The sequence below is a fragment of the Gamsiella multidivaricata genome (assembly GCF_025024155.1).
Source record: "Gamsiella multidivaricata strain RSA 2152 chromosome Unknown BC939scaffold_16, whole genome shotgun sequence".
Lineage (NCBI taxonomy): Eukaryota > Fungi > Mortierellomycota > Mortierellomycetes > Mortierellales > Mortierellaceae > Gamsiella > Gamsiella multidivaricata.
Window position 1 is genome coordinate 451,305 of NW_026251724.1, and position 16,528 is coordinate 467,832.

Consider the following 16,528-nt stretch of genomic DNA (forward strand, 5'->3'; position numbering starts at 1 on the left):
GTGAGTGAGAGAAAAATAAAGATGAAACGCCAACACAGGTGCCTGGCGTGTCAAGCCCGCTCTTCATTATATTAAAACTCTATTTGTATCCCCTACCCCCGTGGGGTAGTGTCTTCGCCTAGCTCAGTGTGCCCTTCACCCTGGCGCCCCTGGTACCCCTGGTTCCTGGCACCCTCTCGATGCATGTGGAGACAACGTGCCTAATAATACCATGCCATGTCATCCCGTGATAGCATGCCAATAAGCTGCTTCAACCTCTCAATGGGACTGATTTTCACTCCACTCTTTGTCTACCAGACAGTTGCACCTCCTTCTCCTTCGAGATAGCCTTGGTGATAACTGGCAGACTCCAGTTTGTTTACCTGTGAGAGAGAGCTTTTCATCGCCCATATTTATTATTGTAAACGGTTTTCATTACATATACTCTGCTCTCGTATGCTCCAGGCTATGTTATCTTTTTGCTCGACAGGCGTCCCTCTTCTCCAACAGTGCAGACTGCCCAGAGGATCCTCCGCCCTCCATCTATCTCTTGCATCTATATATCCACGAGTTCTTTATTTGTTCATGATGGCACAAATCATTTCTATTTACTATCCGTATGTTGTCCTGACTTTTTGTTGTTATTGCTTTGTTTATCTTGCCGAACTCGCGTGTCCTATCGCGGTCCGTGGAACACAAATTGGGCAGCCCTTTCTTTTTAGTCTATTACGAACAAAACACAGTGCATTGAGTGAAGTGAGTAGAGAACTCGACTGCCTGGTTTTATATTTTGTCAGAACTGGGGCTCTCCTGTTGGTAGTTGCATGCACGCACGCACGCATGTATGCATGCAGCTATCATATGCGTGATTATGGATCTCTTAGATTCCATGGACATAATCCGGGGACTCCTCCACTTCGTCTTCATGAAAGTGTCCACGGATCATAAATCTGTAAATCTGTAAATCTGTAAATCTGTAGGAAGAGAAACAGATTCTAATAAATCTTGACAGGCGTCAATCTGCCTATTGGCCTATCTTCCATTGTGTAAACAACTGAACCACAGGGCTCAAACAATCTCACCATCAAATCAAATATGCGCGTATAGAAACCCTACATTCAGCATTAACACATGATGCCCTTTTGACGCGCCATTTGAGGGTGTCTACTACTTCCATAATGAACGTGTCCTTGAAAATATGATCCTGATTTTCTATGGTGTTCATGATCTGGATATCGGCTTCACTGAACCGCATGGACCTACGACTGCATTAACCTGTGAGCATATTGGCTGCAGCATGATAAAAAGGAAATTTGGAATTGTGCGAAAATCGACTCCGTTGAAACGAATGCACTCATACACCCATACACCACAAGATGTAACACAACTGTGTTCTGTTAACAAAGTACTGCTGCTTTGGTGCGAGGACGCTGGTTTACTATGGTGTCTGGACCCTGGTTACCCACAAAGGCTCTTTTTTTTTTTTTTTTTTTTTTTTTGGTGCCGCTGATTTGGTACTAAGGGATCTTGACGCGAGGGGATTTTTGCGCCACTAATTTTTTTTCTCGTGCTTGGGCGACCTGATGATCGATTTTTTTCACCGTTCCCCATTAGCTGGGCTGACTAAATCGAGATCCATGATCTGCTCATCCATCGAAACAGGCCACACCATGCGATCCAGAAGTCCGTGTTTAATAATACAATGCGTCATGATATCACTATATTATGGGGTCTGAGGCTTGAACCCTACTATGGTTGACTGAGCTAATCGGCAGCATAAAGAAAAAAAAAAAAAAAAAAGCTGGAACCGACGATACGCCATAATGCACAAGACACATGCCAATGCTTCATCCGCCGAAGGAGCTCTATCAAGTCCCTCAGCTGGACCTGAAGCGGCTCCTGCTGAAATTACTCTATATTCGTCTGCAACTAGTCCATATTCATCTATAACCCCTCATGGCCTCCCTTTTTCATTATCCTTGGTTCTCTCCCATGTCACCATAGCCACTTGTGTTGTGGATGCAAACTCGCCAAGTAGCTTCATCAGATCGGATTCGTCTTCGAACGTCGATGATATTACTGAAGCCATAGTACGTGATTTATGTTCAATTCCTCAAGGGTTTTTTCGTGATACTCCTGAACCTGCCTGGATGCGGCCGTATAGTAGTAGATCACATTTGGAATCCAGCGATGTATCCTTCGGTACATACTTTCCACCCACGAGATCGCAGCGTCCGCTCATGAGGGAATACGTGGCAGAAGACGCCGTGGCAAATTTACGCGGAAAAAAACTATCAATATGGATTTTCCCTTACTGCTCTTGTGACATTCTGAGGTGTAGGTCCACAGAAAATGCAGGAATGCGAGGATAGTGCCCTCAAAGGCGATGAAGAATACTCTGATCCTTTTCATGACGCTCAAAATGGTAGTGACAATGCTGTAAACGCTCTTAATCATGTGTAATCCAAACAGCTATAAAAAAAGATAGGTTAAGAGCAAAGCTTACCAGGTGTACATATATGAATCATTAAAATAGCGCTATTATCACTAGGGCCTTTCCCTTACGCATTCTCAACCCGCAAGACACTCACATCCACGCGGCTGTAAGACGAGATGAGATAACAGTAAGGGTTCTCCGTGAGCTATAGGAACTCGAGCCATAGGAATACCGATGTAAAGGCGGTGATGGCGATAAGCACACCTGTAAGCTATAAGTCCACTAAGTACATCTGGAACAATACTGCAATCAGCACCAAGAGGAAAAACATGCACTGGAAGATGGGTTAGGTAATCCGATACCAACCAACGGCAAAGAAACAGACGAGTAGACACAGGAAAGGTATTAGGTTTTACTTGGGCCATAGGCTCAATTTTCAGGCTAAATGAGTTACATGGATTTCCGAATGGGCTGCCAAAAAACGCAAAAAACTGCTTCGCCCAATTATGGAAACACTGAGATTTAGGGAAAATAAAAAATAAGCGCCCAACGTGGGGGTCGAACCCACAGCCTTCAGATTAAGAGTCTGACGCTCTACCGATTGAGCTAGCCGGGCTTGGTACTTGTGCTATCTCAATTCTAGGATATTCTTAAGTTCAAATATCTAATTTCTTTAAGTGCAAGGAGCACATTCTATAAATGCAAAAAACCATAATTGCAAGAAAATTCTTCAAGTGCAAGGTGTGCCTTTGCGGACCATGCGTCGCGTGCTCATGGGGATTTATGTTGATAGAAAAAATCTTCAAGTGCAATTTATCCCAGAATGTCATTGAGTATGATCATGTATTTATTTTTGGTTACCCGCGTAGTTTATGATCAGGTTGACTTTCTTCGACCAAGACTATAGTATCCGAACTATGTCTTTGATCTGAATGAGATCTGTGAAGACTTTGGAGCTCCTCCATATCCGCAGGGGTGTCATATATGTTCTCTCGTTTCTGTCTATCACCCGACTGAAATGCCTGGCTCCTAGTCTCCATCTTATAGCTGTTCTGCAGCTGCTGTTGGTGCTGCTGTTGCATTTGTTGTTGTCGTTGTTGTTGTTGCTCTTGCTGTTGTTGTTGTGCAGCTTCGCGGGCTATCCGCTCGATATCATCCTCTTCGTCTCCCTCCTCTGCAACCAGTCCTGCATTAATCCGCTGGATCCTTCGGGTTGTATGCCGGTAAAGGTACCAGCCCACGACTAGCAAAATAACAATACCCAGGATGTTTCCAGCCCACTTAAGCACCCTGTCTTTGCCTGTGATGTTTGGATTAGATAGACTGGAGATGCTTTGGCCGATGAAAATGGGTAGGAAGAGGCGTGGTGTGGACAAAGTCGTTGCCAGGATGAATCTCCAGTACGGCAGTTGTGTTAATGCCCCGAAATATGCATTCAGCACTATGAAAAACAAAGCAATCGCGTTTTAGTTGGACAGCATTCATTACTTGTTATTTGATGCATGTTCATAGAACAGCGGATATATGCTGCCCATCGAGAACGCAATATTCCTACCGGCAAAAGGAAACGAAGACAAGCGGATCAAAAATAAGATCTATAATAAAGAAATATACCATCCCGGCAGTTAGCTCATTATTGATTCAAAAATGAGAAGATCAGCTGCAACTGAAGAGGCTGAGGAGCGAACTTACAAATAACCCATCTTTGCTCACGGCTTTGGAGATCTCTCTGAACTCCAGGTTGTCCCCGAACTTCCGCGCAAAGTACTTGTTGAATGCGAGTCGATATAGCCTTCACGATAATAAAGATGAATAAGGATAGGGTATCAGAGTTGAAGATTCAGGTTACATCCTCCCAAGTCTTGCATATCGTGTTTATTACCAAAATCCTGCTGATGCGCCTAATACATCGCCAATGAACGCGGGTAGGAACCTATAAAGTCAGATCAAGGACCATTGCCCATCAGAGAGTGTCAACAAACATGCAAATCGAATTGTAAATTGAACACCGTCGAAAGGGAATCGTTTTCCCCTGTAAGCAGCTATATATACCCTTTTGGAACGCCATAAACATAGCCGCAGATCATCGAAACCACTCCGTAACCTAGATGTTTTTTGAGGCCAACATTAATTAGTACTATGCAAAGACCCCTTTCAGACATAAAACCGTTTAACTGTAATGGCGATGGTCAAAGTGCAAGCCTACCAAAGAGTGGAAAGATACATGTTGCAAACATAATGGCGGCGAGTACTGGGATTCCTGCACTTGAGTTGCGAATGTAGTTTACTGCTGGCTCCAAGACTACACTCGACCACAAAATAAATCGTGCTCAGTTGATTTTGAGCATTGACAATGTCCGTTCACATGCGCTGCACTGCGGTGCGGTGCGGTGCAAGGGACGAAAAGAAAGTAGCTCAGAAAAAGATGCCATGCTTTTCTTGTTGCTTACGCTGAAATATCTGCTTCTCTAGGAGAAAGAACGTTATGACAAAGGCAACCCCAACTGTAACCACAATTCCTGCTGTGATCTTTTGGCCTCTTGTCATGTCCCGGAGACGCTCCTTGATCGTTAGGACAGTTCTGGGCGCCATTTTTTAGGGTCTCTGCTTTTCTAATAAGTGCCTAGAGGGAAGAGTGCATGGTTAGCGACTCGATTAAGCTGTGTAGGGGAGAGGAAAAGGTGAATGAGTGTGACTATAATCTCACCAAGAATCGTTTTAGTAGTGCAGTGGTGAGAACGAGGCTCACAAAGGAATAGGATGAGAAACAGTGCAGAATGAGGTGTAGGGAATGTAAGTAAAAGGCAAGGCAGAGATGGAAGAGTGAGAATGAGAGTGGGAGTGAGAGGAAAGGAGAGATGAATGAGAATGGAATGGACAAAAAGAAGGATGGATGACCGCATATGCACGGAACACACAATCTTGTTCGTCTTTAAGTTTGGCTGCGAGATGAGATATATGTTACTGCCTCCTCCGTAAGCGCGTATTGCAGCTCTCACATCCACAGGTTGCAACTGAAACGGTTGACAATAAAACCAATAAATAAACAATCTTAAAAAGCAAGGGAGAGAAATCTGAATATGAGAATGATGAAAGACAGGCACGACAATCGCATACACGACAACAAAGCAGTGGAGATAGACTTGCATACCTTGTTTGCGGGCGGGGAGTTTTGAGGTAAAGAGATAAGGATGGAGTCCTTTAAATAGTATAATGAAGTACTGTGTATGGTCCTGGCCATCGGATAATAAGCGTGAATCGTCATGTTATTCGACTCTGCCAGCTATTATGTTCTCTATGCGAATATAGCGCAAAGGATCCACTTTTCGTTGCTGCTATGAAATGGGCGATGCGTTATTCAAATGACCATTCGGTACATGAAGCCATATCGAGGAGGCGAATGCTTACATCTTTAGAGAGATGGTTTGTAGCATTTATTCAGTCATCTCCTCTGCGCTCTAAAGCTGGACAGCTAATGTACAAGATAGTTTCACTAGAAACGAAGACCTTTGACAAGTCCTTGGCCAATAGCTTTGCCAAAGTGCTCGAGAGCCCTGCCAAGTTCTCTTGGACCACCTTGGCCATTTTTCTTCATAAATCCTAGTTCCACCTGGGAATAGACGTCCCCTTGGTCGGCTGCTTTTTTAAACCACTTTCGGGCTTCGGTATAGTCTTCTGGAACTCCATGGGCGTGTTTGAACATGATCCCTAGTTTACGCTGAGCATTGGTGTTTCCTTGGCTGCCAGCCTTTTCATACCACTTGGCGGCTTCGGAGGCGTCTTGATCCACGACCTCGCCATTTTCGTACATCTCGCCTAGCTTGTATTGCGCATTGGAATGTCCTTGGTTAGCAGCTTGAAGCAAACACCTCAAGGCTTCGTGATAGTTTTGGGAATCACCATCGCCCATTAAATGCGCCATCGCAGTGGAGGGTCCCTCGCTGCCCTGATTGCTGAGCGCCTCTTCGGGGTTATGAATGTTGCTGCTGCCGTTGTTCTGGGGAGTGGATTGCGGCGATCGATCTTGTGACTCTGCCGAGTTAAATGATGATTCGCTATGAACCTGGGGACATCGATCGCGTAGCTCTACCGAGTAAAATGATGATTCACTATCAACCTGCGGTGATCGATCTCGCGGCTCTACCGAGTTCAATGGAGAAATGCACGGTGATTCGCTATGAACCTGCGGACATCGATCTCGTGGCTCTATCGGGGCACTGACCGATGATACTCCACGATCCTGTGGCGCCGCTCTAGTTCTCCGAACTCGATTTCCATCTACTAGTATATTGGCGAAAGAGAAAAAGTTAGAGTTCTAAGATTCTGCGGCTGCCGGATATTGAGAGTTGTCATGAACTGTGGGCTATGTCGAGGAGCAATGTGGCGATTCGCAATCCTTAAATACCTGTTTCAGTGTCCGGGATTTCAACTACAACATCCAGGACAGTACCCGGACAATGCTTGATGCGGAAAGGCTCCATTCTAGAAGGAAGATTAAAATCAAGTACATGTACATGGTCAGTACGATTTTTCTTCGCTGTCTCATTCCAAACATGTCTGGCGTTTAGTTTTGCGTCCTTTCTGGTTACCTGATTCCTACCGAGTCCCTCATCATACTGACGGTAACGTTACCGTTCTTGAGGTGTTTGACCCCAGGAAAGACTTGCTCGATGTCCTCCCAGTAAACGATATTCTGCCCGTCCACATGATGGAAAGTTATTTCCTCGATATCGATCTTCCCGATCAAGCGGAGGGATTGAGTCTCCTCCATCGCTGCGTCTGGATGATTATAAGCGGGTGATGAGAGAAAAAAGCGAGTTTATGTGGGAAAGTGAGGAAGTGAGGGGGAGTTTGAGTGCTCGATAAGTAAAATAAGAAAAGGAAAAAAAAAAAAAAAAAAAAAAAAAAAGGAAAGAAAGAAAAGCTGTGTGGTGCTCATGGGGATTTATGTTAATAAAAAAAAAAAAAAAAAAAAAGAAAGAAAAGGTGTGTAGGAGACCGAGAGAGAGTGTGGGCGAAGTAGATCAAATTTAGTCTGTCGTTTTTCAAGGTGCATGCACCCCTGGTTTTACGCCACACCTCTTTCATGCAAACTTTGACTATATCTGTCAAGGTCTGGACAAGTAGGTAGACTATGTAAGCGAAGGATGGAGGAGCAAGAACAAGTACAAGGCAGGAAGGTGTTTTATTGCAGACTGGGGTTTGACTAGGGCAACTAGCTAGGTCTTTTACACGTGAATAAAGCATGACTCGGGATCCCAGCTCGGTAGCCTATATCCTCCTATAAGCTCCCGTGCTCGGAACCGCAACATAATGTAACTTTCATGGAACAGACAAGCAGGACACGGACAATCGTCTAGTTGGAATGGGCAAGCAACGTTAAACCAGCAGAGTCCCATTCACTTCTTCTTTCATTGGGTAGAAATAGCAGAAAAAAGAGTCGAAAGTCGAAAATAGTGCGCAATAAGGTTGACCAATAGGTCACTCCCCATCGGTTGGATTCAACTCCCATTTCTTCTACTTTTCTGACTTTTCTGTGGAAAGAAAAGGAAGGAAGACAAGGGGTGATAGCGCGTGGGGAGCAACAGATAAACATGTCCATAGTAACGTGTTATTCAGAAGCAAGATCCAACCCGCGGTTGAAAAAGATTTAACTCGGTCGAAGACTCGCGCTTTTAGAAAACATTTTCAACCGCTGAATTCAACTCACCCACTTTTTCGTGGCTGAGTGGGATTCAGGGCAGAAAGAAATTGATGCACGGACAGGGGGCGGTTGGGGCACAGGAAAAGAATAAATTATGCAGGGACAAGGTGGTACAAGAACCTTTGCCTCCATCCAACAGTAACTCATGCCAGGAAACCGGGGTAGTCTAAGAATGAGTGCTATATTAACAGGTAGCGAAGAGGCCTTTTTATACGTTCTACGGGGCCGGCACAGCTCGGTCGAAGAGCTTGTTGGCATGTGGGACTGCTATCTAAGGCTTCGTCAGCCGACGCTTAAGCCCTGTTAGGGTTCCCTGGGGTCCAGTCCTGTGACAGCTTCTTCTCTGTCATCGTTATTTTCCTGCACATGGTATGGTTCTTTTTAAGTATCTTCTTTTCATAACTTGCGCATCGCTTAAAGGACTTACTTATATGAACTAATGCTGTATCGCCAACAATACTCGTGCTTTATAATTGACTGAGTTGCGGGTTAACCAGCAGGTGTGCAAATACGTTACAATCGTAATCAGGCCGCGAGTACTGGGATTCCTGCACTTGAGTTGCGAATGTAGTTTACTGCTGGCTCCAAGACTACACTCGACCACAAAATAAATCGTGCTCAGTTGATTTTGAGCATTGACAATGTCCGTTCACATGCGCTGCACTGCGGTGCGGTGCGGTGCAAGGGACGAAAAGAAAGTAGCTCAGAAAAAGATGCCATGCTTTTCTTGTTGCTTACGCTGAAATATCTGCTTCTCTAGGAGAAAGAACGTTATGACAAAGGCAACCCCAACTGTAACCACAATTCCTGCTGTGATCTTTTGGCCTCTTGTCATGTCCCGGAGACGCTCCTTGATCGTTAGGACAGTTCTGGGCGCCATTTTTTAGGGTCTCTGCTTTTCTAATAAGTGCCTAGAGGGAAGAGTGCATGGTTAGCGACTCGATTAAGCTGTGTAGGGGAGAGGAAAAGGTGAATGAGTGTGACTATAATCTCACCAAGAATCGTTTTAGTAGTGCAGTCGTGGAGATGAGGCTCAGTGCAGAATGAGGTAAGGCAGAGATGGAAGAGTGAGGGTGAGAGCGAGAGTGAGATGAATGAGAATTGAATGTGGGGCAGGGAACACACAATCTTGTTCGCCTTTAAGTTTGGCTGCGAAAATAGGAGCCCTGGATAGATACATGGACAGCCCGTATTTGATCCCCTTATAGACAGTAGCTGCCACTGTCAATGGAAAGGGTCATGCTGCAACCGATCCAACCACTCGCTTAGTATACCGTTGTTGCAGAGTGATTAAAGGAGGGAAGGCATTACTGAGAGGTACGCTGGGATGGATGTGTCCAGCTGGATCCCTGAGTCCATAAGTCTTCGTTGATTGCTTTATCTTTCCGGAATCAAGTTGGTGCAGGGCAGAATAGGGCTCGATTCCATACCTAGTATTTTGACACGCGACAGCGGCGGTAAGGATGAATAAATGGTCTGGTTACAAGCCTGGACACATAACTACCGAGTAATGGCTTCAGTGCATTTCAACGTAAAATCCCCAGCCATAGCTGCGTGGTGGCCACAGAGGAGCAACATGCCAATGTATTTTAACCCGTGCCATGCATGAATGCTACATTTCCTGTGCTGTCACATCTTGTAGTCTATCGCTCATTACTTTTTCTTCTCATTCCTCCTCCTCATTCATTTCCTCATCCCAAGTATGGTCTCGATCCAAGACACTACCATTCCCAGAAGTAAACCTCTCAAGTCCTTCAAGGACCTGCTTGCCTGGCAGCCAGGGCAGGACGAATACAATGTTGCTCATACACCACTCCATCCCAGACCTGAGTTACTGCGTCGTGGAGTCAGGTATCATCGCCACGGTTCTGATAAACCAGTCCCGGAAACTTCTCCTGAAACCCATGATTCCGGTCTTGAGGGTTGCAAGGTCATTGTTTGCCATGATATGGCTGGAGGTAAATGAACATGGCCCTTCCACTCCGCTCCTTGATAAGTACAGCGATTCTATTCCAATGAAGGAATAATTTCCCACGAGATACTGATGTGTTCCCCTTGGGGCGGTTTTTTATTTTATTTTTTATTTCGATAGGCTACGCAGAGGATGTTTGGCCTCAAGGGAACGACTACAACACGATCTATAGCATCCAGTACTGGAATTATATCGACACCTTCATCTACTTTTCCCATTACCGAATCACCATTCCTCCTCCTGTCTGGACCAATGCCGCCCACAAGAACGGAGTCCGCTGTCTCGGAACCATCATCACAGAATGGTTGGAGGGTGTCCTTGAGACGGATGAAATGGTCAGTGGGCCCGGTCAGGAATTCGTGAACGAGGACGGGGACGATGTGGTCGATCGGAGATGGTTCAGTAGAACCTATGCGGATAAGCTCGTTGATATGGCGGTGTACTACAAGTTTGATGGGTGGTTCATTAATATTGAGAGTATACTCAGGGGTGGCGCGAAGCAGGCCAACCAGACCATTGCCTTTTTGGCATACCTTCGGGCACAGATTCATGCTAGGATCCCTGGAGGTGAACTTGTTTGGTATGACAGTGTGGTCTCGTCGACGGGTGAGGTAAACTGGCAGGACAGGCTCACTCCTGAGAACTATCAGTTTTTTGAACAGAGCGATGGTAAGGTGTGCATACTCAATATGTACTGCATAATTCTTCCTACAGCTCGATAGGGTATTAATTTACCTCGTAATGGAATAGGTATCTTTACGAATTACACCTGGAAGGAACAGTTTGTTGGCGAGTCTGTCGCTCTAGCTGGTCCTCGGAATAGAGACGTCTACACTGGGATTGACATCTGGGGCAGTAAGTCCTTCACTCTTTGTTACTTTTCGCCTAGCTGAAAGAAGAGCACCGAACTAGAAGAGAAAACCGCTTTTTTTTTTTATTGGTGAGCATAGGAAATACATTTGGTGGTGGAGGCTTCTCAACTTACAGGGCTCTCGAAGTCATCCAGCGCGAAAAAACATCGTGTGCGCTCTTTGCTCCGGCATGGACGTATGAGTCGCTCGGTAAGGAGAAGTTCATGAGAAACGACCGGCGCTTCTGGATAGGCTCCCTGGGAGCTGGCAAACACTTCGAGGGTCGTCCTCCATCTTCATCTCCAGACCAGGCTTCTCGATTGTTATCAGGTGAGCAGTGGGCGAACCCAGCTGGTGGAAATAAAGACGGCAAAGATGGTGAGGTGGATCGCAAGCAACAGCCGGAATTCTTGCCAGTGTCGGCGTATATCCCAGCACGACCATCGGGGACTTCCTCATGGTTCTATTCCAATTTTGACCGTGGGTTTGGCACTGGATTCTGGGTCAACGGCAAGGTAAAATATAGTGTCATTCGATCAGGTTTTTACAACGACTTTTGCTTCTGAAAATAACCAGATAATGGCAATTTTGCGTGTACTAGAAAGTCTCTGACAAGCCATGGTCGCATCTGTCACATCAGTCCCTGTCGCCATCGTTGAACAAAGAAGTCCTTATACTTGGTCCGGACTCTTCCAACTGTGTCCCAGTGTTGGAGCGTTCATTCATCAACTGGATTCTGTTACCCGAGGACGCTTATAACGGTGGGACTTCAGTCGTGATCTACGATATCTTCTGGAGCCTGGCAACATCGTCTTTTCAGCCTGCGACTCCTGCGACTGACCTCTCTTTGCCGGAGAAAGCGTTGCATTCTGGAATAAGAACCATCCTGGTTCCATTATTCGATACGTTGATTTCTTTACCTCACGCTCAGAGTTCGTCCGTCGAGTTAATCTACAAGCCCCATCAGGATCAAGTCCAAGTCGGCATCCATATGGGTATGCTCTCAGCTGGGCTCCACAAGGATCAGGCTCAGGACCAGGACCAGGACCAGGACCAATGCAGGACCGGCCGCAAAATCTCCAAGCAGGAATTTTCGCAGCTGATACGCCCAGAGATCAAGACGCCGACAATCCAGTCCAGGGAACAGGGCTCTGTTTCGAAAATTGACATCTCAGCCAGCTCAACTTCAAAGAAGCAAGGACCTGTCTGCTTGATGACGCTGGATGACCCAGGGGCCTCCAATGCTCTAGAGACCGGATTTGTATTGAATCCATCCTCATCGCCCCAGGATGATGACAGGCAGGTGTACCGTGTCGAGACACTGGCTGGCGGTTGGCAACGTCTGATCCTCAATTTGTCCAGCCTGGTTAATTGCCAGGATATGCCTGGAGTTGCGGTGTCCCAGCTGGGGGTCACGGTAACGTACGAGCAGGAGGAGAGAACCGGTGATCAAAAGATGGAATGGAATCCGTTAGTGACTCTTGGATCCTTGGCGGTGGTGCCAACTTGGAGTCTGTATCGCAAGGGGTCATGCGTCCAGGGTCTGCGGAGCGAGGAAAGTCGGTTCGTCTTTTTGGAACGACTGATTCCATGGAACGCGAGCATACAAGGAGCCCTTCAAGGACAACCAGAACAGGGTGTGATTGCAACATTGGGCAAGGATCACAAACATTCCTGGATCTCAGTATCATCGACGCTCACATGGGATATAGGCTTTCCTATTGCTCACCAAAGTGCCTCATCTGCTGACCCAATCTCCACAACCGAGTACAGCCATTACTGCGTCTATGTTTCTCTGGAAAAGAAGAAGCCAGAGTTGAGAAGCACCGAGACCGGCAAAGATGGGGAGCCCAAAGAAGGAGCAGGACATCTGATGTTTGTTGGCACTGCCTTTACGACCCGCTATCGGGTATCAGATTACGAAATCACGCTAAAGCATGTGCATGTGCCTGAGACAATGCTCAGCGAGGACGTCTCAATCTCAGACGCAGAAGTCGCCCTGAGACAAACGGATCAAGAGATTTGGGCGTGGGTCCAGGGCATTCGTAGAGATGGACGGGCAGATGAAAAGCAGGACTGGGGCAAAACTCGATTGTTATAAACGAGTGAGGAGCTAGAGTTATCCTAGCTTTTTATTTATTCTCTTATTTATTTAGTATTGTTATATACATCATTTACAAGGGTATGGACGCTTTCCCAAGCGTTTTTGTTATGTGGAATAAAAAGAACTCCTTTTTTTTTTTTTTTAGACAATGACCAAACTACGCCGATCTTCTTGCAGGTTCATGCCCCACTTGAAAGCGAGCGAATCGCAGATCATGATCCTAGGATAGCGCTTTGTGGCACTCGTGGTAGCTTCACCATCCAACGACAACGACGCAGACCTATGATTCGGATAGACCAAACGTGGAAGACGTGAGCAATGGTATGAGAGGGCCAGGTCTGTGAGCTGTGGACAGAATCGGAGTAGGTTCAGGTCGAAATAGGCCACTGCTGGGCCTCGCAAGGACATTGTCCGCAGTCGAGGCAGAGGCCAGTTCCACGTCAGGTGCGAGGGTGGGACTGGATTCGATGGATTTGCTGCTGCTGCTGCTGCTGCTGCTGTTGCTGCTGTTGCTGCTGTTGCATTGGTCGTAGAGTTCTGACCACCGCTGATGCCTGTCAGGATCTCCTGATGCCACAGCGCCGATAGTTCTGGTGAGGTATTGAAGGGATTGAGCGTCGACTGGGCTGCAGCGGTGGCGGTGCTGAAGGGGTTGGTGCTGCTGGGCTGGAGTGCATCCTGCAGGAGGTTGATCCCAAGGAACGACGGCTGCGGAGTATCGCCCGTGACCATAAAGTGTGGGGGCGGCATCTCGAAATGGTTCTCGGGCGGCTTTGTCATATCCGAATACATAGACACCTGTATCGATTCGAGTGTGTCCTGGAACGCAAAGATAACGTCCTTGAATGCTCCCAAAACATCGGTCGTATGGCCAAACAAGGTTACATTCTTGAGCGGCGATAAGCACGCTGGCTGACGACCGCGCGAGTCTGACCAGAGAGACTCTGTTCGCGACGCAAACAGATCCCGTCGCGAATGTGGTCTTCCCGATGCTGTTGTTGTTGATAGCATTGTCGTACCGGCACGTCTCTCGACAGCCCATGTGAAGAGGTGTGGGTGTGGCACGATAATCGAGAGCTCCTCCAGGACCAGACACCGCTTCAGCAGCTCATCAAACATCTCTGGTCGGGGCACATCCATGTGGTGACAAATCAGTAACTTTCTCAGATGGTCCGTACAAATTGACTCCAGTCCCGAAAACACCCCCGTCCAGATTGACAGGTCCAGTACCTCCAACCGCTCCATCGTCTTGATCGTCTGCAGAACCGATTTGGACATATCGTACGAGTAATGATAGGACTGCCTGACCTGAATCTCACGCAGCTGTCCAGGGAAGGCCTTTTGGTGTCGCTGAATGAAGAGCTGCGGTACAGGGACTGCATTGTGGACGATGGTATCCGCATGATCAATCACAATCCTGCGCAGACCTGACAGCCGCTCCGGAATTCCAGGTAGGAGCACGTTGAGCGAAGGATGATACCAATGGGAACAATTCATCCCCAGCGAGAGCGACTCCATTTTTCCAGAGGTGTAAAAGAGCAGGAGTAATTCCAAAAAGTCGACATCTCGAAGTTCCCATAGGTTCTTGTTCCGTTTAGCACGACCGCCTCTCCAACGACGATATCGATCCCTTCGAAAGCTAAACGGCAGCTCCATAAGGTCATCCTCCTCCTCGTCCGGCTCCTCCAGATCGTGGCGAGTATCGTAAACAAATCCGGTCGCTGTGCCAACGGTGTCCTGTCGATCGGATGCGGAGTGTTTGCCCATGATCCTCCTGGAAGTCCGTTTCACGAGACCCTGCAGACGCGCGTGCCAGGATGGTCGAGCGTCGCCGAGGATCTGATGGACTAGGGTCATGTTCGAGGCTGCCGACCAGGAACGGACCTCTGTGTGGGTGACATAGGAAAGGTAGTTGACCATCGGTGGTGGCTCGGTCGAGAGCCGGATGATGGTTTTGGTGAGTTCCGGGGGGAACTTGAGCTTTGGTGAATTCGGCCTGCCTAATCCTGGGATGCGTCGTGTCTCGGGTTGGTGCGTCTCTGCGTCCCAGACAATGGGAATCTTTTCGATCCTGGTCAGATGGGGTGACGGCTTCGATTGTGATCCTCTGCCCTTGTCCTTGCCCTTGCCCATGCCCATGCCCATGCCCATGCCCATGCCCATGCCCTTATCCTTGCCCTTGTCCTTTGTCTGCTCGCCCGCAAACTCGCGTGCACGATGATGGGTACTCCCGAATTTCTGAAAGAGCGACTTGAGAAGCGATCTATCGCCTTCGGCCTGGTCGGGCCCACCCTGCTGTGTGTATTTTGTAGCTATGGCTATTGTCATTCCATCAAAGTCTGGATTGCTGGTATCAGAGAGAGTGAGTGTAGTAGAGTGGCTATGAGGGCCTAGGATGTTGGTTGCAGAGGCTGAAGAGGAAGTCGTCGAGGAGGTCAAAGAGGGCGCGGTGGGTCTTTCCCAGCCAGTTGCGCGCACAGGTGCATCGACATGGCGGGCTGCAGCAGACACCGTTGTGGTGGGTATCGTCCTGGATGTATCCGCTGTGGCCGGTGCTTCCTTATCGCTCCGTCGCACCGCTGCCACAGCTCGGGCTAGGGGTGTTTCGGACCAGAAGGTGGGGTTGTTGGACCTCTTTTTCTTGTCTGCGTCGGGGTCGATTGGAGTGATTTTGTTGATGGTCCTGGTGCAGCAGAGGAGGAGGGTCCGAATCAGCTTTGTCTGGCGTTCTATCACGCCCTTGTAAACGGACCGTTTCCAGACCCAGCGGGCGGAGAGTCGGAAGGGATCCCGGTAGAGCAAGGGGACGACGAGGTGGAAGAACTTTTTGTTGACGCAGAGAAGGGGGAAGAGATCCTGGACGCCCTGGCTGGCGACCCATTGGACTAGGAGGGCCAGACACTCGTTTGGGAGGGACATAAGGGAGCGCGGGGGGTAGGGGTGCCGCGAGGAGGGATGGATGGTGTCTGAGGATGTGGGAGTGGCAGTTGGAGTAGCGGGAGAAGGCCCCGTTGGAGTGGCCGCAGCAGGAGTACTCCGCCTGGCCAGTGCAGAGGAGGAGGAGGAGGAGGACATGGCTGAGGGTGTTTTCATATATATGTTGTTGTGCGATAGGAGGAGGAGGAGGGGGAGGGGGAGGGGGAGGAGGGAAAGACGAGTTTGAAAGAGAAGGAATGAGAAGGAATGAGGAGGAATGAGGAGAGAAGAGGAGAGAAGAGAGGCGATGGGAAGGCGATGGGGTGTGGAGAGGGAGAGGGAGAGGGGGAGGGAGTGTGGAGGAGGAGCGAGGTGTGACGAGGAAGTGTGAAGAGGAGAGAGAGTATAAAGAGGGGGAGCGAGGGAGGGAGTGATACAGCGAGAGAAGAGAGAGAAAGACAGGAACGGGGGGGGGAGATACGGGCGAGAAAAGGAGTCGAGCGTAGACTAAGAAGGGTTTCTCGCGCGAGAGAGGTGGGGAGGGGGACATGTGCCCTCCTGCGCC

General features: G+C 48.1%; 5 protein-coding genes and 1 non-coding gene across 6 annotated transcripts; 2 read left to right on the forward strand and 4 right to left on the reverse strand.

Annotated features, from left to right (window-relative positions):
* Positions 1-2,959: 2,959 nt before the first annotated feature.
* Positions 2,960-3,032, reverse strand: BC939DRAFT_t63. Its single transcript has one exon. It is a non-coding gene; the product is annotated as a tRNA-Lys (tRNA).
* A 201-nt stretch (positions 3,033-3,233) lies between these two features.
* Positions 3,234-5,311, reverse strand: BC939DRAFT_444525 (snare associated Golgi protein-domain-containing protein). The gene is made up of 8 exons (XM_051554691.1): positions 5,124-5,311; positions 4,867-5,028; positions 4,623-4,718; positions 4,469-4,520; positions 4,299-4,349; positions 4,109-4,208; positions 3,972-4,011; positions 3,234-3,857 (listed from the first exon to the last, which is right to left on the reverse strand). Exons 2-8 carry the CDS (start codon positions 5,006-5,008, stop codon positions 3,274-3,276), a joined length of 1,065 nt encoding a protein of 354 aa, XP_051414703.1. The 5' UTR covers positions 5,009-5,028; positions 5,124-5,311; the 3' UTR covers positions 3,234-3,273.
* A 326-nt stretch (positions 5,312-5,637) lies between these two features.
* On the reverse strand, positions 5,638-7,020 carry BC939DRAFT_444529 (uncharacterized protein). Its single transcript, XM_051554692.1, has 2 exons — positions 6,822-7,020; positions 5,638-6,697 (listed from the first exon to the last, which is right to left on the reverse strand). Exons 1-2 carry the CDS (start codon positions 6,895-6,897, stop codon positions 5,910-5,912), a joined length of 864 nt encoding a protein of 287 aa, XP_051414704.1. The 5' UTR covers positions 6,898-7,020; the 3' UTR covers positions 5,638-5,909.
* Positions 7,021-9,752: 2,732 nt separating this feature from the next.
* BC939DRAFT_79990 (glycosyl hydrolase family 85-domain-containing protein) lies at positions 9,753-11,768 on the forward strand. The gene is made up of 5 exons (XM_051561910.1): positions 9,753-10,078; positions 10,213-10,761; positions 10,843-10,947; positions 11,043-11,458; positions 11,549-11,768. Exons 1-5 carry the CDS (start codon positions 9,823-9,825, stop codon positions 11,600-11,602), a joined length of 1,380 nt encoding a protein of 459 aa, XP_051414705.1. The 5' UTR covers positions 9,753-9,822; the 3' UTR covers positions 11,603-11,768.
* BC939DRAFT_79984 (uncharacterized protein) lies at positions 11,766-13,324 on the forward strand. The gene has a single exon (XM_051561909.1). It carries the CDS (start codon positions 11,935-11,937, stop codon positions 13,042-13,044), a length of 1,110 nt encoding a protein of 369 aa, XP_051414706.1. The 5' UTR covers positions 11,766-11,934; the 3' UTR covers positions 13,045-13,324.
* On the reverse strand, positions 13,189-16,442 carry BC939DRAFT_527019 (uncharacterized protein; the record flags this gene model as incomplete). Its single annotated transcript, XM_051561392.1, has 1 exon — positions 13,189-16,442. Exon 1 carries the CDS (start codon positions 16,138-16,140, stop codon positions 13,189-13,191), a length of 2,952 nt encoding a protein of 983 aa, XP_051414707.1. The 5' UTR covers positions 16,141-16,442.
* Between the last annotated feature and the right edge of the window lie 86 nt (positions 16,443-16,528).

Bases quoted from the DNA above. Each gene is read 5' to 3' on its own strand.
- BC939DRAFT_79990 (XM_051561910.1), top strand. From the start codon at position 9,823: ATGGTCTCGATCCAAGACACTACCATTCCCAGAAGTAAACCTCTCAAG. The intron at 10,079-10,212 runs GTAAATGAACAT...TTATTTCGATAG, and splicing joins TTGCCATGATATGGCTGGAG to GCTACGCAGAGGATGTTTGG. The intron at 11,459-11,548 runs GTAAAATATAGT...TGTACTAGAAAG, and splicing joins GATTCTGGGTCAACGGCAAG to TCTCTGACAAGCCATGGTCG.
- BC939DRAFT_79984 (XM_051561909.1), top strand. From the start codon at position 11,935: ATGGGTATGCTCTCAGCTGGGCTCCACAAGGATCAGGCTCAGGACCAG.
- BC939DRAFT_444525 (XM_051554691.1), bottom strand. From the start codon at position 5,008: ATGGCGCCCAGAACTGTCCTAACGATCAAGGAGCGTCTCCGGGACATG. The intron at 4,521-4,622 runs GTAGGCTTGCAC...AAAAACATCTAG, and splicing joins ATGTATCTTTCCACTCTTTG to GTTACGGAGTGGTTTCGATG. The intron at 4,012-4,108 runs GTAAGTTCGCTC...TCTTTATTATAG, and splicing joins TGAGCAAAGATGGGTTATTT to ATCTTATTTTTGATCCGCTT.
- BC939DRAFT_444529 (XM_051554692.1), bottom strand. From the start codon at position 6,897: ATGGAGCCTTTCCGCATCAAGCATTGTCCGGGTACTGTCCTGGATGTT. The intron at 6,698-6,821 runs GTATTTAAGGAT...CCAATATACTAG, and splicing joins AATCCCGGACACTGAAACAG to TAGATGGAAATCGAGTTCGG.